The sequence below is a fragment of the Micromys minutus genome (assembly GCF_963924665.1).
Source record: "Micromys minutus genome assembly, chromosome: 31".
In the NCBI taxonomy this organism is placed as follows: Eukaryota; Metazoa; Chordata; class Mammalia; order Rodentia; family Muridae; genus Micromys; species Micromys minutus.
In genome coordinates, this window is record NC_137966.1 from 17,894,606 (window position 1) to 17,913,576 (window position 18,971).

General features: G+C 55.4%; 2 protein-coding genes across 2 annotated transcripts in view; one reads left to right on the forward strand and one right to left on the reverse strand.

Moving 5' to 3' along the window:
- Positions 1-18,971, reverse strand: part of CORO7 (coronin 7) — a 51,806-nt gene that overhangs the window by 5,690 nt on the left and 27,145 nt on the right. Inside the window, exons 10-15 of the mRNA XM_080942409.1 lie at positions 1,912-1,966; positions 1,496-1,553; positions 1,273-1,418; positions 1,104-1,196; positions 816-947; positions 196-319 (exon numbers count right to left, since the gene is read on the reverse strand). Of these exons, the coding sequence (XP_080798535.1) occupies positions 196-319; positions 816-947; positions 1,104-1,196; positions 1,273-1,418; positions 1,496-1,553; positions 1,912-1,966 (608 nt within the window). The remainder of the gene's footprint in view (positions 1-195; positions 320-815; positions 948-1,103; positions 1,197-1,272; positions 1,419-1,495; positions 1,554-1,911; positions 1,967-18,971) is intronic.
- Positions 6,375-16,767, forward strand: VASN (vasorin). The gene is made up of 2 exons (XM_080942412.1): positions 6,375-6,509; positions 14,200-16,767. Exon 2 carries the CDS (start codon positions 14,209-14,211, stop codon positions 16,228-16,230), a length of 2,022 nt encoding a protein of 673 aa, XP_080798538.1. The 5' UTR covers positions 6,375-6,509; positions 14,200-14,208; the 3' UTR covers positions 16,231-16,767.

An 18,971-nucleotide genomic window follows, 5' to 3' on the forward strand; every position in this document is an offset into this window, starting at 1 on the left:
CATGGTTAGGAGTCTGGTGTGGGCCCAGGCAGGCTACTGTGGGGTTGCCAGACACAGCCCATGGTTCTGCTACAGCCGGCAAGCCGGTGGTTCTAGTGGCACAAGTCTAGGTTAGTCTAATAAGGTCTCTCCTGAGGGTTGGTGGACAGAGGAAGGGGCTAGGGTTGCGGGCTCCTCCTGCCCTGAGCAGCTTACCCAGCAGACTCTGAAGTGACCTCTGACTGGGGCTGGTACCAATGCCGCTGGTACTGGAGAGTGAAGGCCCCAGGCTGGATGGTGTGGAGGGTGACATCAGTGAGCTAGGAGAAGAAAAGCCCTCCTGGAGAGAAGGACGTGGTCAGCCGAGGTTCCCCGGATGTACTAACCAAGCAGAAAGGGGACAGATGGCCAATTCCTGGGCAATGTCCCTGGGCTCCTCTGGGCTTTGGGATAATGGTCTGGGCATGAGCCTGAAGCATGAGTCAGGTGGCAAGTGAACGAAGGAACTGAGCTTTAGGTCACAGGGACAGAGATGGCTGCTCCTGTCTCCCAGGGTTTTTTTTTTTTGTTTGTTTGTTTGTTTTGTTTTGTTTTTGTTTTTGGGGTGCTGGGGGGGAACTAGAGCTTCCCAAATTTCAAGAACAGCCCTGCTTCTTTAACACCTGCTCAGCTTATAACACAATGCTAAGTTCTTTACTAAGCTGCACACACCTCTGTTATGCCTGACAGCTAAAGATCACAAAGGCTATCTGGCAGGTGAATAGAACAGCCTGCTGACCACTTCACTGTCCACTGTGGAATCTCATTAGCTGTAGGGGAGGTGAATTGGTACTTACACTTAGGTCTGTGTCGGCTCTGGGCATCTCTGCAGGCTGGACTGTGTCGGGGGATGGTTCCACAGTGGGCACCAGGGAAGAAGTGAAGCGGGGGTGGGGCCGATGGGCTGGGTTGAGGCTGACCTTCTGGACCTATGGGTAGGCGGGTCATTGAGGGAGGCGCATGCTGCCAGGTATGAAGGGGACCTTTGGAGGCATAGACATGAAGTTGAGAGAACCAAATGGGAGCTCCCAGGGGTTGCTGGGACCAGGGGATGAGAGAGGAGCAGCATGAACGAGGCTCCTTACCTGCTGGTTGTCCCCAGCCCACCAAGTGTGGGCATCAGAAGCAGGCACAGAGCCGGCTGTGTCTGGAAATAGGTCCTCATGGAACTCCACAGCCTGGTAAGGGACAGGCAGTCAGTTAATGAGGCCCAAATCCTCTAGGTCCCTAATCCCTTGGCAAGGTCCCTCTCACTTTTCGGGGTACGTGGTGGCTGATGGGTATGATGGCTGTGTCACTCAGCTGCAGGACTTGGAGCACCTCGCAACTCATGACATCCAGCGCTCGCCGGGGGACAAGGGCTGCTCCTCGTAGTACATTCTCCAGAATGCACTGGGTCACTGTGAAGGACACCATAGGGGACAGTCAGCGAGGGAAGAAATCCAGTGGCTGGGCAGCAAGGAGAGCGAGGACTCACCTGGGCTCAGCGCAGGCTGCTGTGGGGTCACTTCATAGCAGTACAGCTGACTCTCACCCTGAAACGAACACAGCCGATTTCCCCCTGGCCACGAGCTGTGGGCCTGCACCAACCACTCAGGCCTTGACTCTGCTGGGTGCTGAGCTGCACCATCGACAGGCTTTCCCCCACTTGCTCATTTCTTTATGTGGTGAGCACCAGGGACAGACGTCAGCATTTATGGCATGCCAACTGCATACCAACACTGCGGTCTTCTCCTAAGGACGACCTAAAGGACATGTCACCTCGGCTGTCTAGTTGAAGACGGCACAGGGTTGGGATGCCCAGTTCTCGCTTGCAGGAAACAGTACATGGGCCTAAATTCTGAGTAGTGCACATGGCGGGCAGAGGGCGGGGCGATCCAACTTTTTGCTTACCTTCCCTGCTAGGACCAATAGCCCAGAGTCTGGATCCAGCAGGGGTATCAGAGACCTAGGGAGAAAGTAGGCTGGTTGATAGAGACAGCAGGAAGTCTGCGGGCCTGTGACCTCTGACCTCTGACCAGGGACTGGGAAGGTTCTTCAAGCTGTATCTAGGTGGCCTCTAAATCCTTAATCTCCTCTTCTGGCACTGCCCTTGTGCTAAGCACCCCACACTCACCCAGATGCTTCACTTCCCTGTAATGAAGCCCTGGGCATTGGGAACTCAGGCCTGATCCTACCCCAGGAACTCATGAGAAATAATACCTATGTAATGTCTCGTATTACTTCAAGCAGCCTATGAGACCAGAATAAGCAAGGAGGTTAAGGGGGCAGATGGTCCAACCAGGGACCCTCCAGCCTCCAGTGCAGAGTAGAAGCCCACTCTGGCCACCCCAGGGACAGGGTGATACTATCTCCTCCACCACTCTACATCCTAGAAGCTCAGATGGCCCTCCATGCTGGTTCCAACTGCCTGTGCCCAGCTGAGCCCAGCAATAGGAAAAAGTCCAATACTGCCAGGCTTTCCTGGAATTCCCCAAGCTACAGCCCAAGCCAGTAGAAAGGACATTCCTGAGGTGAGGACACGGGTGGAGGGAGAGGGTTGGGGTAGGCTGGGAGCCCAATACTATGACAGTTTTGGCTCAATGTCAAGTTTTTCACTGGCCAAGAACTCCCACCTCAGCTCCCTGGGCCCTAGAGACCCTTCACAGAAAAGTCCCAAGCCCAAGGTACCGCCTTGAGGGAGGGGTGTGCAGGAGAACTTGAGAACCTTCTGGTTATTTTTTGAGTCTGGGTACCTTCGTGTAGCCCTACTGTCCTGGAACTTGCTATGCATATCAGGCTGGCCTCAGACTCAGTGATCCTTCTGCCTCTACCTCCCATGTGCTGGGGTTAAGAGCTTGTACTCCCATACCTGGCTGTGAGAACTTGCTCCCTGTCCCAAGCCGTGTTCCGTCCCTGTTGTCCTCTCTCAGTGGTCTGCTGACCAGCCCCCTCCTTTCTCCTCCCCTTCCGGGAGCCTCGGAATGGGTGGAGAGCTGGGTGGGGCCCCCGAGTACAGCCGTAATTTCTTGGAGGGCCCTAAGCTGGTAACTTGTAACACAGGCCCTCATTACCTCAGATGACAGGGCGAGCTGGCCTTGCTGCTGCCCTTCTCCGCTCTGCCTGATCCCTGCCTGCCACAGGAGAAGGCAAGCAAGAGATATAGAGGGTGGTCAGTGGCTAGGGTCACCCTACAAGACTGGCGTTGACATTGGCACCCCTGCAGCTTGCGTCTGGCTTTCCTCGTTCATTCCCTCGATGAACTAACTTGTGCTCGGCCCTCAGCTCAGCCTGGTGAGGTGAAAGAGTGGGGCTGCAGACCCAGTACAGTGCTCGAGGCAGTCAGCTGCCTGGTGCACAAGGTAGACACAATCTCACAACTAGACAAATGGCAGAAGGCTCCCCTGCGGCTGTGCAGTAGCAGGTAGGGCTGCTTGGTCTTGGCTGGGCCACTGGGGAGTGAGTGGGTGTTTCTTTGAATCCGGTGTTAGGGAGAAGCCAAACATGACAAGGGATAGAGTTCCAGACAAGGAGAACATTATTTGCCAGGAGCTTACAGCAGGTATTGGATTAAGGCCTTTCGAGGGATAGGAGAGTGATGTGTGTGGTGGCCCAGGCAGTGAGGAGGTGGCTGAGACTCAGGTGGGCAGGGCCAGATCAAACAGAGCCCGGTGAATCAGAAGTCCTGTCTCCAGCAGGTGATAAGCAATTAGAAGATGGTTATTCTTGTTTGTTTTGTGAAGCTGGGGAATTCTGACTCAGGGCAAATCACGCTACCAAACCCAGCTGGACAGTACGATTTAAACCTAGTAGGGAGGAAACAAGATGGCACTGAGACAGGGTACAGACTACCAAGGAAGGAAAGGTTGGGAACCTGGGAGATAAAGGAGCACAGCACTGGAGCAGACGTGGGGACAGGGCATTTGGGGACACCTCTGTGGCCCTGTGCTCCATGCACAGGAGAGAACATGAGAAGAACCCCAAGAATTCTGATGGGGCACTGACAGTTTACCAGCTCCCCCAAACACCTCCTGAAGAAGCCTGTCTAGGCCTCCCCTCTTCCTGCCCCCTCAGAGCCTGCCCACTGACTCAGGTGTTAGGAGGCAGGAGCAGGAAGTCATAGAGGGCAGGGCTGGCTCCCCTGACAGGTCAGGCCAGTCCTCCTTGCCTCAGGTAGAGCCATCTGGACGTCTCTGCTGGGCAGGAGCATCCTGCTGCCCACTGCCCAGGATGGCCAGGGAAATGGGGTCACAGCATCCAGCACTAACAGCCACCAACTGGCACAGGCCTTCCTCTAGGCCTTGTGAAGACAACCAAGCTGTGTCTGGGTCAGGATGCAGAACACACTTTGACTGGACAGAAGGCCGCCTGGGAAGGGAAACAGTGCCGCCACTATGGTCTCTAGGCTTACCACCTTGAAGGGCTTTCACTCTGATATTAGTCCAGAGTCTACCTCAAATCCAAAGTCGGAGGAAGGCAAAAGCCTGGAGCTACCCCTAGCTAGAAGACTGAGGATGGTATCACCCACTAGATCGTAAGAAGTGACTTTGGTCTGATAATGTCATCACGAGCCTGGCAAGTGCCCCGTGATATTATGAAAGGACAGGGGTGGGCTTGCTGGGAGGTAGCAGCTCTTCAGCATCTCTGGTGTCCCCTCCATTCATGCTACCGTGGGTCTGTCACTGTCATCCAGGCTGGGCCCAAAGTATCCCACACTCTCCTTTGGAGGGGTGGTACCTGGAAGGCCATGAGAGGCTAGACAAGATAGGGTTTTCTGGAAGCTTTGACTTCTAGGAGGAGGAGGCCTCAGAAGACTCGTGGTTTAGGGAAACAGCTTGGGACAGTCTGACTGGAAGCCACATGGCACTTGAGTATTTATTCCCTCTTTGTGCTGGTACTGGGTATTGAGTATAGAGCCTTATTGATCTCAGGTGCTCTACCACTGAGATTTTCCTTCAGACTTCTGTTTTGAGAACGGTCTTATGGAGTTAATGCAGGCTGGCCTTGAATTTGTGATCCTCCTGCCTCAGTCTTCAGATAGCTGGGATGACAGACCTGACTCACAACAGAGATTGTGGAGTTGCCGTATAGAGTATTTGTTTGGGTCTGGGGTAACTGGTGAACTACCCCTGGCCAGAAGGGACAGCTGTCACTCAGCCTTCGAAGACTTCCTGTTTAAGACAGGCTAGGAAAACTCATTTTTATGTGACACCCCCCCCCCTGACTTTTCAGTTCTGGAAATGACTTCAAAGTTTCAAACCTGCCACACAGGGGTCAGTCCTGGCCAGGAGTGTGGGGGCGTGGATGCTCTGCGTTTACAACACAAGGGAGCCTGCTTAGCTCCGGTCACCAGTCCCAGAGCACCTTCATTTCTAGTGATGGAGATCGTGTGACCCAGACAAGGCCTTTGCTACAGACCAGGCAGAAAGGGATAGGACAGTGAGATCCGGGAGCTGAGCTGGGTCCCCAAAGGCTCTGAGGCATGACTCTAACCACAATCCATGGAGAGGGAGGGTAGAGGATGATCATCTTCCTGGAATCCTACAAGGCAGGGGATTTTTCCGAACCAGCCCCTGGCACAGCACCCTCCTGCTTAATCAGGGGCTGCCCTCAACAGGCAACAAACACCTAGGTCCCTCCTACTGTTGATGAAGTCCCTAGTCCTGCCTCCCATCCCGGGCATATTCTAGTCTTGAAGCTTCCAGAAACTGTAGGGGCTTGAGCAGACCTCTGTTTCTAGGTCCCAGTCTCTCATTTAGAGCTGGGGATGGTGACCAGGGATGCTGTCATGGCTACAAAGATCTCAAATCCAGCATTAAGAGACTTTATGTAAGAGGTTCTTGGAAGCACTTCATGTGACCTTTTTAGCTTTTGCAATTGGAATTAGCTACCAACAACAGCACATTATGAGATTACGCCTAAAAATCGAGATTTGTATGAAAAATCCTCAGTTTTGGCAGACTGGGCTGGTCATGGGGGCTCAGCCCTCATCCCTGCGGGCGCCGCCCCCCCCCCACCCCCAATCTACCTCTGCTTCTTCAGAATTTCACTGACCCTAATGTCCACCTCTTAAATTTGTGTCAGTAGGCATTCTTCAGTTAAAAATCAGGAGCCTGCCCAAATGTTGCACAGCAAAAGATTGGCTTATGCCAGCCTAACAAAATCTCCCCTCACTGGCATCTGAAACTATCTAGGTGCAGACTAGGCCTGCTTAGTGCAAGGATCCACTCGACAGAGGTGGGTGTGTGTGGGCTTGGCCAAACCCTACCTCAGCCAATTGGGGGAAGCCCCGCCCTCGGTAGAGATGGTCCCACCCACTCCTACATCTTAAGCAGAGACCAGCCTCCTATGAGCCAACTTCGGAGGGGAGCCCGGGGCTGGGAGACCGGGACGCAACAGCCTTCGGATCCCGGGACCCTGGACCTTTCAGGACCGGCCGGAGGCGAAGGACTGAGGCCCCATTGAGGCCTTGGGCCGCACCGCCCGGCTCCCTCGGCTGCAGTCGTCTCCCGGTGAGTGTCTAGGGGCGAGGGCGGGGGCGACAGGCGGAGCGGATTACTCTCGCACAGCACACAAACTAGCACATTCTCTACTGGGACTGCATGCCGGAGCGAGGGGCTAATCCCCGCCTCGGGCGGTTACCTGGGCGGGCACGTCCACTTGCCCCCCCCTTCCTGAGTGGGTTCAGGGGCCTCCGTTGACCCTCGGGAGAGCCAGGGTGTGCGTTTGTACAAGGCTCACCTACCCGTGAGGCTCTGAGTAGACAAAATAAACACCCCCTCCCTTGCTTCCTCCTCCCACGACTGGGCCCTCTGGCGTGACCAGTTTTATGAATCAACCCTCTTTTAGGGGATGGCCCCGCCGTAGTCTGGTTACTTTTCCCTCATGGGGTCAGACAGTCTGGTGCCCTTGTGCAGAATGGTTGCTTGGGGTCCTCTGGGCCTTGTCACACATGGCAGAACTGGGGCCCACAAATATGCAGGCAGGCCTGGAGAGGAATGGGGATGGGGAGGTTGATAGGTGTGCCCCCCCCCAGGTGAGGGATGAACCTTGGCTAACCAGAATCTTTAGTGCTCCAGTATCAGAGCATCTCATCTCTACCAGTAACCGGGCTTTGCTTGGGCTGCAAACCCAATGGCCTATAGCCAGTCTAGTCCTTTGTGTTCCCGAGCTTACAGCCCTGGGGCCAGAGGACTGCTTAGGTTCCTTGTGGTCACTGGCAGCCCAGCTGATTGGTGCCAACCACACTACCTCACCCCCATTCGTTAACGATTACCACACCAGGGTCACTGACTGCTTCCAACCATTGGATCTCAAAAGCAGCCTCTGCAGCTAGACAAAACTCAAGGGTCAGGAGTTTCCTTGCTTGCTTTTTGTATTAATAGTAAGGTGATGTCCCAGGAAGCGGCACCAAGAGCCTTCTTTCCTATCTGGGTCAAGAGTTCCTAGGGGAGAGGGTCCTTTTCCCCAGGTACTGGGAAAGCAGAGATGTGGGTGGGCTGGAGCCTTGTGAGGGGCTACATTGGTACGGGCAGTGAAGGCCAGTATGGACCCAGCTGTTAGCATAGCTGGGGCAGGCAGGTGGGGGATGGGAGGGTAGTCCCTAGAGTTTACTGTCCTCTCCCAGGGGAATCAGCCCCTGGGGAACTTCTGTAAACAGAGTGTCAGAGGCAGGAAGAGGGCTCTGGTAATGAGCAGCCCAGCTGGATTCCCTCCAGACCTTTATCTAGCGTCTTCCATCCAGAGAGGAAGGGACCTAGGAGCACACATGCCAGCCCAGGGAGGGCCCCCCCCCCCCCCCCCCGGCACTGCTGGTCCCCAACTTCCCAAGCCTCAGAGTTGCACACCAGAACAGCCACCTGAGATGTGTGAGTAAAGAGGTGGGGGGCTACTGTGGCAGAGTGTTTGGAGACCACCCTCTGGAAGCGGTGGGAGGAGAGTTGAACACAAGGAGCCTCTTAGGCACCGCAAGACTGACACTTTCCCGGATAAGTTCCCTCTGGCACATAGCCCTGGGGCCAAGAGATAGCCAGGCAGGCATACACTCGGTTGTGTACACGTACACAGGCATGCACACACACACTTCACTGCCATTCCAGATATCCCTAGCCCTGGGTTAGTTAGGATAAGTACTAAGGAAGAGCCAGGAAAAGTGGGGCTCCAGTTGGCCCCAGGAAGTGATTCCCACCTCACCACCCCCAGCATAGTTCTCTGGGGGTAAGTGCCTAAAGTTATTCTTGACCACTGGCAGGTCCTAATCTTATGTGAAGGGATCAGTCACCCTTGCCAGAGCTCCCTTAGAGCCCCTCCCAGAGCTGTGGAACCCAAAGCCCTTGTGTTGCCAAGAAAACCAGCTCCCCTCACTGCTATGGAATTTGTGTGTGCTTTTTGGAGGAGGGAGAGGTGTGTATGTGCACGCACACAGCAGCAGAGGCACACTAGCACACGCACAAGCACACACACACACTCTATGGGAGCGTAGATGCAAGACAGACACACACACACTCACACACTCGTGCACGCACACACACAGGAGTGTGGCCCAGAGGGTGTGTGTGTGCATGTGACTGCAGCAGGCCAGTAGGGTGCTCTGGTGTCTGTGGGGAGGACTGGCCCTCCTTCCTTTTATCAGTTTCCACATTCCAGAGTCAGCCGGGCTGCTTTCCCCAACCCCTCAGCCTGCTGTCCAGGCAGCAGGCCTCCCCCGCTTTTCCTCATTCCAGTCTCCCTGGGTGTGAGGAGGCTTCTTCAGGCCACCTCAGTTTGGGGGACGAAGGCTGGGGAAAGGCAAAAGGCCAGTTCCTCTTTAAAGTTGGGGACACCCCCCCAACTCCTCCTGGGGAATGCAATAAGATTCTGACATTCCTGGAGGCTGCCTAAGAGATTTCATTAAGGAAAGAGCTGGCTTGCACTGAGGGAGCTGGGGTGGGTTGAGAACCTTGCTGGCCCTCAGCCCCAGCCTCTGTGGGGGCAACAGTGACAACTGTGGGGGCAGAGTTGTAGTTCAATGACCAGTTCATAGACCCCAGAAGGGGCCTCTGTGTCATACAATGGCTGAGGGTTCATCTAAGATTGATGAGTGACTTGTGGGACAGTGGTGTGATGAATGGGAACAGGAAAAAGACCCCTTCTGAGGACATTCCCTTCTCAGACTCCTGTGCCTGGGAAGCTTCGGGTGGACAGCCTTCTGTAGTGACTAAGGTATTCTGGAAGGTTCAGGGTTAATTGCAGGTTACAGCTCATTCAGTGGGTGCCAGGCCCTGGGCAGGGACAGGGCAGTAGGAGGCTGAGCCCCAGGAGCGTCACACCTGCCACGCGCTGACAGTGTCATTCTCCTAGCCCACGTCTAGTTGGGCCATAGCCACCACATAGCTCCTGGGGCCACAGGTGTTCTTGCCCAACAGGTGGCACCTCTCCTAAGATGGCACAACCTGCCACCCCAAGGGTTCACTTAAGTCAGAGACTGATCTTAGTCACTGATCTGTCTGCCTTGGCTGACAGGTCTGACAGCAGCCAGGTCACCCACAGAGCCACTGAAGACACCCACCTGGGTGGGGACAGGCCACTTTGGTCACACCTACTCTAGGACCCAGAACTCTTTCCTGGACAAACAAGGCAGTTGGGTTGATGTCCTCATGGTCCTTTCAGCTGTGCAGAAGACCCAACAGAGGACTTCACTCAAAATATAGCTGCTTAGTTCTCCCCAACAGGAATGAATGACTTTGAAAACAACAGATGAAGCCTCAGGAATTGAGGCTTTGAGCTCTGGAGGTGATCTACCCTGCAGCTCAGATATGGAAGCCTCTGAGTTCATTATAGGCAGATGGGAGCTGGCACAGGGCAGGGACTTGGGGTGAGGTCACAGAGCACAATGAACAGAACTGGCTTGGGATCCCCTGACTTAATTACCAGTCCGAGCTGTGCCTCCTTTCCCTGAATTCTGTTCGGAAACCTATAATAGAGACAGACCCCCAACTCATTTCTGTTGGGCCAAGGACTGCCGTGTTCTAGAGAGGCGAGATGGGATGGACCAAACTAGAGCCCAGAACTGCCTCGGACACGTCAGCGAAACTGGAGCCAGCCATTCTGGCCGCCGGCACAATCCTGCCTGCAGGAGGGGGTTGGGGGTGTGTTGGCAGCCTCCTGGGGCTGGGCTGCTGCCAGGCCTGGCAAGTGGAGTACAGCCCATTCAGTCCAGTACCAGGAGACAGAGGCTTGGAGCCCAGAGCCGAGAGTCAGACCTTGCAGACCCTGTCTATACTTAGCATGAAGAAGTGTGCAAAAGGGGGTGGGCTCTCAATTGTCCTCCCCACCTTGATGAGCACATGTCCTGCCCCAGCCTCAGGGAGATGCACCAGCTCCAGGGCTGATGTTTTCACCAAATGTTTGGGTCCTACCCCACCCACTCTCCCGTCCCTGCCTGACCTCAGGCATGTGTATGGGTGGGTACCCACAAGTGTGTCACACACTTGGGTGTGGAGGGCATCCTGGGCCCTCGAGAACGGTATGACCAATACTCTTGGTTGTCCTTACTCAAACAGAGCCCCTCCTGGAGGTCAAGTGCTTCAGGAGGCCGGGCCAAAGGACAGCTTACCGCATATTCCTTTATAAAACTAGGGAGCGCACCCCCACTTTCCTCCAAAGAAGCCCCTGCTCTTGAGAAAGGCAGAGCTCCTGGTTTGTAGGCAATGTCTTGGTAGCTAATAATGTATACTGACCATTTGGCAATGCTGTGAGTAGCTCCGGTGGATGCTGAGGTGGGGTTTGTGGTCCTGCCTCCTGAGAGCGCCAGACTTTCCTGCTGTGGTAGAGTCAGGCCAGCCTAGGTGAGGAATCTAAGAAGAGGCAGCCTGACCCTGCATAGATGTTGCCCTCCTGACCCCTAAAGCCCAGGGCTGCTCCAGAACTCTCCCCACAACTTTTACAAAGGGAATGGTCAGTCTGTAGCTCCACAAGGATCAGATATCAAAGCAAAGGCGGTGGTTCTGTCAGATCCACCGTAATCAGCTGAAAGCACAGGCCAGTAACAACTCTAGAGAGGCTACCCGCCTCCGCCTGTTCATACAGCAGACACAAGGACCCAGATCCCGGACAGGCTAAATGCCCTTCAGAACTCATTAAAAGAACGCCTTGTTTGAGGCTGGAGAGATGGCTCACTGGTTGAGAACACAGGCTGCTCTTCCAGAGGACCCAGATTTGATTCCCAGTGCCCGTAAGGAGACGCATAACCACCAGTTATACTCCAGTTCCGGGGAATCCAACAACCTCCCTGGCTTCCACAGGCACAGTACATACATACATACATACATACACACACACACACACACACACGCCGGCAAAATGGCCAAACAACCTTACACATGAAAGAAAGAATGAACTCCCTGTTTAAAATCAACACCAAAAAAAAAAAAAAAAAAAAAAAAAAAGGAAGTCCTCAGGGCTGCCCATATCAGCTCAGCAGCTCTGTAGGTGAGAGATGAGACTCAGTACCAGAGGAACTTCAGAGGTTGAGGCAGGAGGATCTCTGTGAGTTGAAGATCAGCCTGGTCTATGGAGAAAGTCCCAGGACACTCCACTGAAGTCAGGCCTGCCTTCTGCTGCTCTGTAACTGTCTCAGTCTTTGCCACTATGGTGTCTGCTCTAACCAGATTCCACACACTGTTCTGAGAGTCACAACAGAACTTCCCAGCAAGCAGACTGTAGCTTGCAACGTGTTTTCCAAAGCTCTGGAACCACCTTTTGCCCCAGTCTCCCCTTGCTGGGAAGGGTGAAGCCAGGGGTCAGGCAGAGAAACTTAACATGATTCTTAGAGGATTAGCTATTACCCATATGGTCTTCCTGGCCTATAACGGGTCACCCCTAATCTAACTCGGCTCTCTCCTACCAATTTGTATAAATATTCCATAGCTTACAGTCCTTCAGCCAGCCCATGGTCAGACACTCCTACATAGCCCTTTTCCCTTCGTGTAGAGTAAGGAGCATCTTTGTAGCACACCCATTCAGGCCCCATAGCTCTAAGGTGCCGAGGACATACAGAGAGAATGAAGTGCTAAGGTAACACTCCTAATTGAGGCCTCACAGCTTTGACCGTAGGGCCGCCTGCCTGAAATGAGCTCTTACGAATCAGCAGTGTGGCCAGGCTAGCAACATGTAGGGTCCCTCCTGTTTGACCTTGGCCTGGCCTCACTGAGAAGACTGACTTGGAGGAGGTCTCTCACACCCTGTGTGGGTGCAGAGTGTGGACGGAGGAAGCGAGGACACACAGGCTGGGTTAAGGAGAGGAGAAATGGCCCTGTAGGGTAAGGGAGCTAGGGGTGTGGCTAACAGTCACTAGACTGTAGAGCCCGTGGTGCTGGTAGATCGGGGTACTTGAGACCTCAAGGTTCTGTACTTGTCTTGGCTGATCCTCAGTATGAGCCCCTCCCTAGGTGCTCCCTCAGCAGAGAAACTGCACGGGCTCTGTAGGTCAAAGAGCAAAGGTGGGCAGGACTTCTGCCTAAGGAAGGTATGAGCTGTCTACAGAGCAGGCCAGGGGGCGAGGGTGGGGGTGGGGGAGTTCTAAGGTGTTCATCACTGAGGGCTGCTTTTGTAGCTCAGAGTAACAGAAGAGAAAGGGCTTTTAGAGGTACCAAAGATCCCTTCTATGGCAAGGGGATACTGCAGGTAGAAGATGGGCCTGTGTGCTTAACCTGGGCAACAAAGCCTTTTCCTTCCCTTTGTTCTGGGACCCAGTCTGTCTGTCTTCCCTTTCACACCAGGGGCCCTTGTGCTTTGGAAAAGGGGAACCCGCAGATGGGAGAGGGGCACGAGTAGACTGGGTGGGGGTCTTGTTGCCAGTTGTAGCCCCACATGGGGAAAGAGAGGCCCCAGCACTAGCACAAAAGGCCCTTGTGTGAACAGCAGGTGCCTGGAATGGGAGGGATTGTCAGTCACCAGGCAGGACCGCCTGCCTAGGGGCAGGCTTACACGCCAGGCAAGGCCCAGGCCTCTGGGGCACCGAGAGTGAGGACCGTGCCTGGGTGCAGCCCTTAGGCTCTCCTAGGAGCCTGAGTGAAATGACCCAGGATAAGGGCAGGAGCCCCACCTGTGATGGGTTTTGATAGGAAACAGGTCCCTAGAGGGCATGGGCCCTGTCCCAGGGACAGACCCTCTCACACTTGCCTATACTCAAGCCCTGGGCTCCAGCTCAAGCCCCCTCTGTTACTCTAGAGTGGCAAAAGAAGCCCCATCTCAACTGGCTGCTGAGGGAACTGAGGCAGTGGCATGCTGAGCTAGCCCTGGCATGTGGGAAGGATGGGCCACTGTCACTTCTGGGGGGACAGTGCTGTTGATTGTTCTAGGGTCTAGCCCCAGAGCAGCACCTCCAGCAACTGTCTGAAGGGCTAGCCCGATACACTTGTCCAGCCTAGCACTGTTACAGGCCACTGTTCACGGGTAGGGACAATGTCGTTCTCTCACCTGAACCACAGGGGTCCTCATCTTTAGTTCGTGCTTTGATGGTAGGGGGCTGTAAAGGAGAGTTTCAGTTCATCCAGCCACCCCTCTCCCCAGACGGGGCACCTGCCCGGCGAGGACTGCCAGCCAGCCTTTACCTCCTCTAAGAACCTCATCCCTGGCCACATCCTGGCGGCCCACAGCCCCCATTCTGACAGCACAAGTGGAAAAACACAGATCCCATAGTTTCCATGTGAAGTTTTCCTGCTGCGGTCTCTCCTCCCTCAGAGGAGGGAGGGACACAGGAGTGTGTTACAGAGGCCAGCGGCCTCAACAGCCAGCTTCTCTGCTTACGCGCCCGGGCCAACTGCCCATCCCGTCTCTCCAGATTCTACAGGGAGGGGCTTCAGGACCCACAGCTCTTCTTCCCTGGCCATGCAGCCAGCTTGAGGGACTGGTCTTGGCTGGGGCAGGAAGGTCTGGGTTGAGGACAGGGAAAGTTGCTGCCGAGCCAGTGGCTGTTGGTCCTTAGGCTAGCAAGCCCCTATATGTAGCAGCCTGTTGTATGTTCATTCGTGACAAGCAACACCACAGTGGTGTGACCACATAGAGGTGACAGAGATGGCCCAGAAACTGGCCAGGGGCACTAGGGACCTGACTCACAAGTTCTGGGCTCTGTTGCATCTGAGGGTGGGGAATGGAGAATTCATCTTTGGCTCTCCTCGTGTGGCTGCCCTCAACCCTGACTCATAAACTCTTTGCTCTTAGGGACAGAAGATGCACCCCAGGAGCTGCCTGCCACCTCTCCTGTTGTTGCTCCTGGTGCTCCTGAGGTCTGGGGTACAGGGCTGCCCATCAGGCTGCCAGTGCAGCCAACCACAGACGGTTTTCTGCACTGCCCGGCAGGGAACTACCGTGCCTCGGGACGTGCCCCCTGACACAGTGGGCCTGTACGTCTTTGAGAACGGCATCACGACACTTGATGTGGGCTGTTTTGCTGGCCTTCCAGGCCTGCAGCTTCTGGACTTGTCACAGAACCAGATCACCAGCCTGCCCGGTGGCATCTTTCAGCCACTTGTTAACCTCAGTAACCTGGACCTGACTGCCAACAAACTGCAGGAGATCTCCAACGAGACCTTCCGCGGCCTGCGGCACCTTGAACGCCTCTACCTGGGCAAGAACCGCATCCGCCACATCCAACCTGGTGCCTTTGATGCACTTGACCACCTCCTGGAGCTCAAGTTGCCGGACAATGAGCTCCGGGTGCTGCACCCCCTGCACTTGCCCCGCCTACTGCTGCTTGACCTCAGCCACAACAGTATCCCAGCCCTGGAAGCCGGAATGCTGGACACTGCCAATGTAGAGGCATTGCGGCTGGCTGGCCTGGGGCTGCGGCAGCTGGATGAGGGGCTTTTTGGCCGCCTTCGCAACCTCCATGACCTGGATGTTTCTGACAACCAGTTGGAGCACATGCCATCTGTGATTCAGGGCCTGCGTGGCCTGACACGCCTGCGGCTGGCTGGCAACACCCGTATAGCCCAGATACGGCCCGAGGACCTCGCCGGCTTGACTGCCCTACAGGAATTAGATGTGAGCAACCTGAGCCTTCAGGCCCTGCCCAGTGACCTCTCGAGTCTCTTTCCCCGCCTGCGCCTCCTAGCAGCTGCCCGAAACCCCTTCAACTGCTTGTGCCCCTTGAGCTGGTTTGGTCCTTGGGTTCGTGAGAGCCACGTTGTGCTGGCCAGCCCTGAGGAGACACGCTGTCACTTCCCACCCAAGAATGCTGGCCGACTGCTCCTGGATCTGGATTATGCAGATTTTGGCTGCCCGGTCACCACTACCACAGCCACAGTACCTACTATAAGGTCTACTATCAGGGACCCCACACCTTCAACTTCTAGCCAAGCTCCCACCTGGCCCAGCCTCACAGAGCCAACTACCCAGACCTCCACTGTTCTACTGACTGCCCCGCCAACCATGAGACCCGCTCCTCAGCCCCAGGACTGTCCGGCATCCATCTGCCTGAATGGTGGTAGCTGCCGTGTAGGGCCAAGACACCACCGGGAGTGCCTGTGCCCCGAGGGCTTCATTGGCCTGTACTGTGAGAGTCCAGTGGAACAAGGGATGAAGCCCAGCTCCATACCAGACACTCCCCAGCCCCCTCGGCTGCGGCCTCTCCGCATTGAGGCGGTGAGCCCCACCTCCTTGCGTGTGGAGCTGAGGCGCTACCTGCAGGGCAACACTGTGCAGCTACGGAGCCTCCGGCTCACATATCGCAACCTCTCTGGTCCTGACAAGCGGCTGGTGACTTTACGTCTGCCTGCCTCACTTGCAGAGTACACCGTCACCCAGCTGCGGCCCAATGCCACCTATTCTATCTGTGTCACACCCCTGGGAGCTGGGCGGACACCTGAAGGTGAGGAGGCCTGTGGGGAGGCCAGCACTCCCCAGGCGGTCCGCTCCAACCATGCTCCAGTCACCCAGGCCCGCGAGGGCAACCTGCCACTCCTCATTGCGCCTGCCCTGGCTGCTGTACTCCTGGCTGTGTTGGCCGCTGCAGGGGCAGCCTACTGTGTGCGGCGGGCGCGGGCCACTTCTCCAGCTCAGGACAAAGGGCAGGTGGGACCAGGGACTGGGCCGCTGGAACTAGAGGGGGTGAAAGCCCCCTTGGAGCCAGGCTCCAAGGCAACAGAGGGAGGTGGGGAGGCCCTGTCAGGTGGTCCTGAATGTGAGGTGCCCCTCATGGGCTACCCAGGGCCCAGCCTTCAGGGGGTCCTCCCTGCTAAGCACTACATTTAGGCAGACGAGAAAAAGCAGCCAGGGGGCCAGACTTTCAGTCAGCACCCTCTCCGGCTGCCACAGAAGGACGTTCTCAGTATGCACCACAGTGCACATGCACGATGGTGCTGTGGGATGGCAGCCAGTCCCTGACCCTCTCTGGGCTGGGTCTCATCTGTAAGCTGCTACAGCCCAAATGAACTCTTCCGGGAGAGCGCCTGCTGTCGTGTGCAGGGTGCGATCCTGGGATGTGAGCTCTGCCATGTGCTGGTAGCATGGTCAGGCATGTTGGGCTTCCCAGGCCGTGGAGTCTGGTAACCAGTGAAGGAGCCCCCAGAAATAGTGGGTGGGGAAGGCACTAGGGCCATAGCCTTGGCCCCAAAAGTGCAGGAACACTTGAAACTGGAAAGGAAGGTGCTCTGGGCACATGTGGATTTGCTTCTGTTGTTTTGTCTTTCTCCTAATGTATTTATAAAAGATCCTTTCCCGTTTATGCTGGGAAATTGCTTTTCAAACTCAGTGACAAGGACTTTGGTTTTTGTAAGACTATTGATGATATGAAGGCCTTTTGTAAGAAAATAAAAAAATAAAATAAAATAAATTGCCTGTCTCTCTGGTTGGGCTTGGGGTACATGAGATTTTAAGTTCTGTGGACAGGCAAGATTACTGGCCACAGTGGTCAGGCATAGGCTTGGCAGGGAAGCTACCCTGCCATTAGAATCTCCAACCATGGGTCCTGACCCATGGTAAGGCCTTCACCTGAGTGGGGCAGGAAAACGGACTTGTTAGGGTAGCTTACCCTAGGCTAGGCCTAGTCTTCTGCTAGCAGGAGCCACAGGACTTACTGTATAAGGTTGGAAGGGGCTCTTAGAAAACACAGGACAGAAGGAGGTCACACCCACCTTGGGTGTTTTGAAAGCACTCTCCTCCTATCTTCAACTAGAAAAGACAGCCTGAAGCTTCCTCATTCTAGAGCCTAAGAATGACTGATCCTGGGACCAGGTGGCTTCCAGACTGAACCACAGAGTCTTAGGCTGGCCAGGTATGTGTGGCCCTGGCTCCTTCCCGCTCTCGCACAAGCCTAGATGTAAAGAAGGCAGTGGTGGGGGAAATGTGAATCACAGAGGCAAGAAACCTGGTGGGCAGAAAGCAGGGGCAGCATCTGGTGGTGTCAAGTTCAGTGGCCCTGGGTATTTCTTTACTTCCTACTCTAGGGATGTGTCCAGCAATTCTAGAACCCCAAAGGATTGTTTCCTAGGAAGGCTACAGGCTTTGGGGGGAGCAGGACTAGGTTCAAGAACAGCTGCAGCTTGGCCTGGGTGTAGGCAGCTCTGAAAACTGAAGGGTACACACAGCATCTTTGTCTGTTTCCCTTAAGGCTGAGAGAGGAGTTGGGCCCTGGCAGATTGGAAGGACCCAGCCAAAGCCAGGCTCACAGGCTGCAATGCCAGTGTCTTCCTGTGGGTCATGGCCCTGGTACCAAGTCTCACCCCAGAAGGGAAGGAGGAGGCCCAGCCTGGCCTGGGGAACAGGCCCTGTGGTTTGGGGTGTTGATGTCAGCATCAAGTCAGGCTCAGCCACATGAGGCTCTGGATTCAATTAGTGGCTGCTGAGGGCTGTGGAGGAGGGAGGAGGTGGATGGCGGGTCACGTGTGGCAGTAGGTGGTAGCACTGGGCCTGGGTGGGGCCCCTTTCTACTGAGGCCGCAGTGGTGGCGGCAGCAGCCCAGGTGGATTTCCTGTAGGCCTGGGTTCTATTAGGACAGGAGGCGTGGCGAGGCTGCCCCTCTCTGCAGCCCCATCAAAGGGGCCTTTGTGGGCCTGTGGGGCACGGCTGAAGAGCAATGACTGCCGAGTAAATGTTTTTGCTGCAAAGCAAACCTGGCCTAGAGGAATGGCAGGGTGGGGTGGCAAGACCTAGAGAAGGGGGAGGAGCCCTCCAAGAAAGATATCCAGACCATGCCATCCCTAGTGGGGACCAGGCCAAGATGCCAGCCTCGGCCGAAGGTAATTCTACCAGCGTGAGGTCAGATGGATGTGTGGGCTCTTCTCACCAGGAGCACTGTTCCTTAGAGCTCTGGAAACTCCCATTCCAAGTCTCACAATCTTCTTTAGAGAAGAGGAGAAGCACACCCCATGCGAGACAACAGTAACAGCTCATAGCCGCAAGATGGATGGGATCCTAGCACCTGCTTCCTGGTCTAGAGGGAGGTGAGCAGCCGCAGGGGAGAGCTTTTACCCTCTTGCTACAAAGAGCGGGACCTGCAGTTTACCCACACTTCCAAACCTTCAGTCACAGCACCTCAGTACACCCAGGAACAAGCAACACGAGACGGGCATCTCTCCCCACCCTCTGGACCAAAGCTGCTCTTCAGTAGGGGCTTTGCAGAACCTCCTGCTATCCTGCACCCCTCCCCCCACCGACAGTGAACCTGGGAGATGGTACCCAGGAAATGCTGGGGCGCCCCCCTGAATGGCTGTCTGAGCTCCCCATGTGGCACTAGGAAGCCTAGCAATGCTCTGCCACTCTACAAGGGGCAAGCAATCCTTACACACACTCTAGAAATGACAAGGGAACAGTGCAAAGGCCCTGGCAGAGGTTGGTGGGGAAAGGCGCAGTGCCTGACCCTTGGACCCTGTAGCTATTTTGAGTACACACTGTTCTGCCACAACTAAGATGGAAACTCTGTAACAGAGAGATCAAGGGTGGCAAGGAGGCACAGCTGCCAACCTCCCCCCATGGCTTTGTTCACAGTTGGCAGT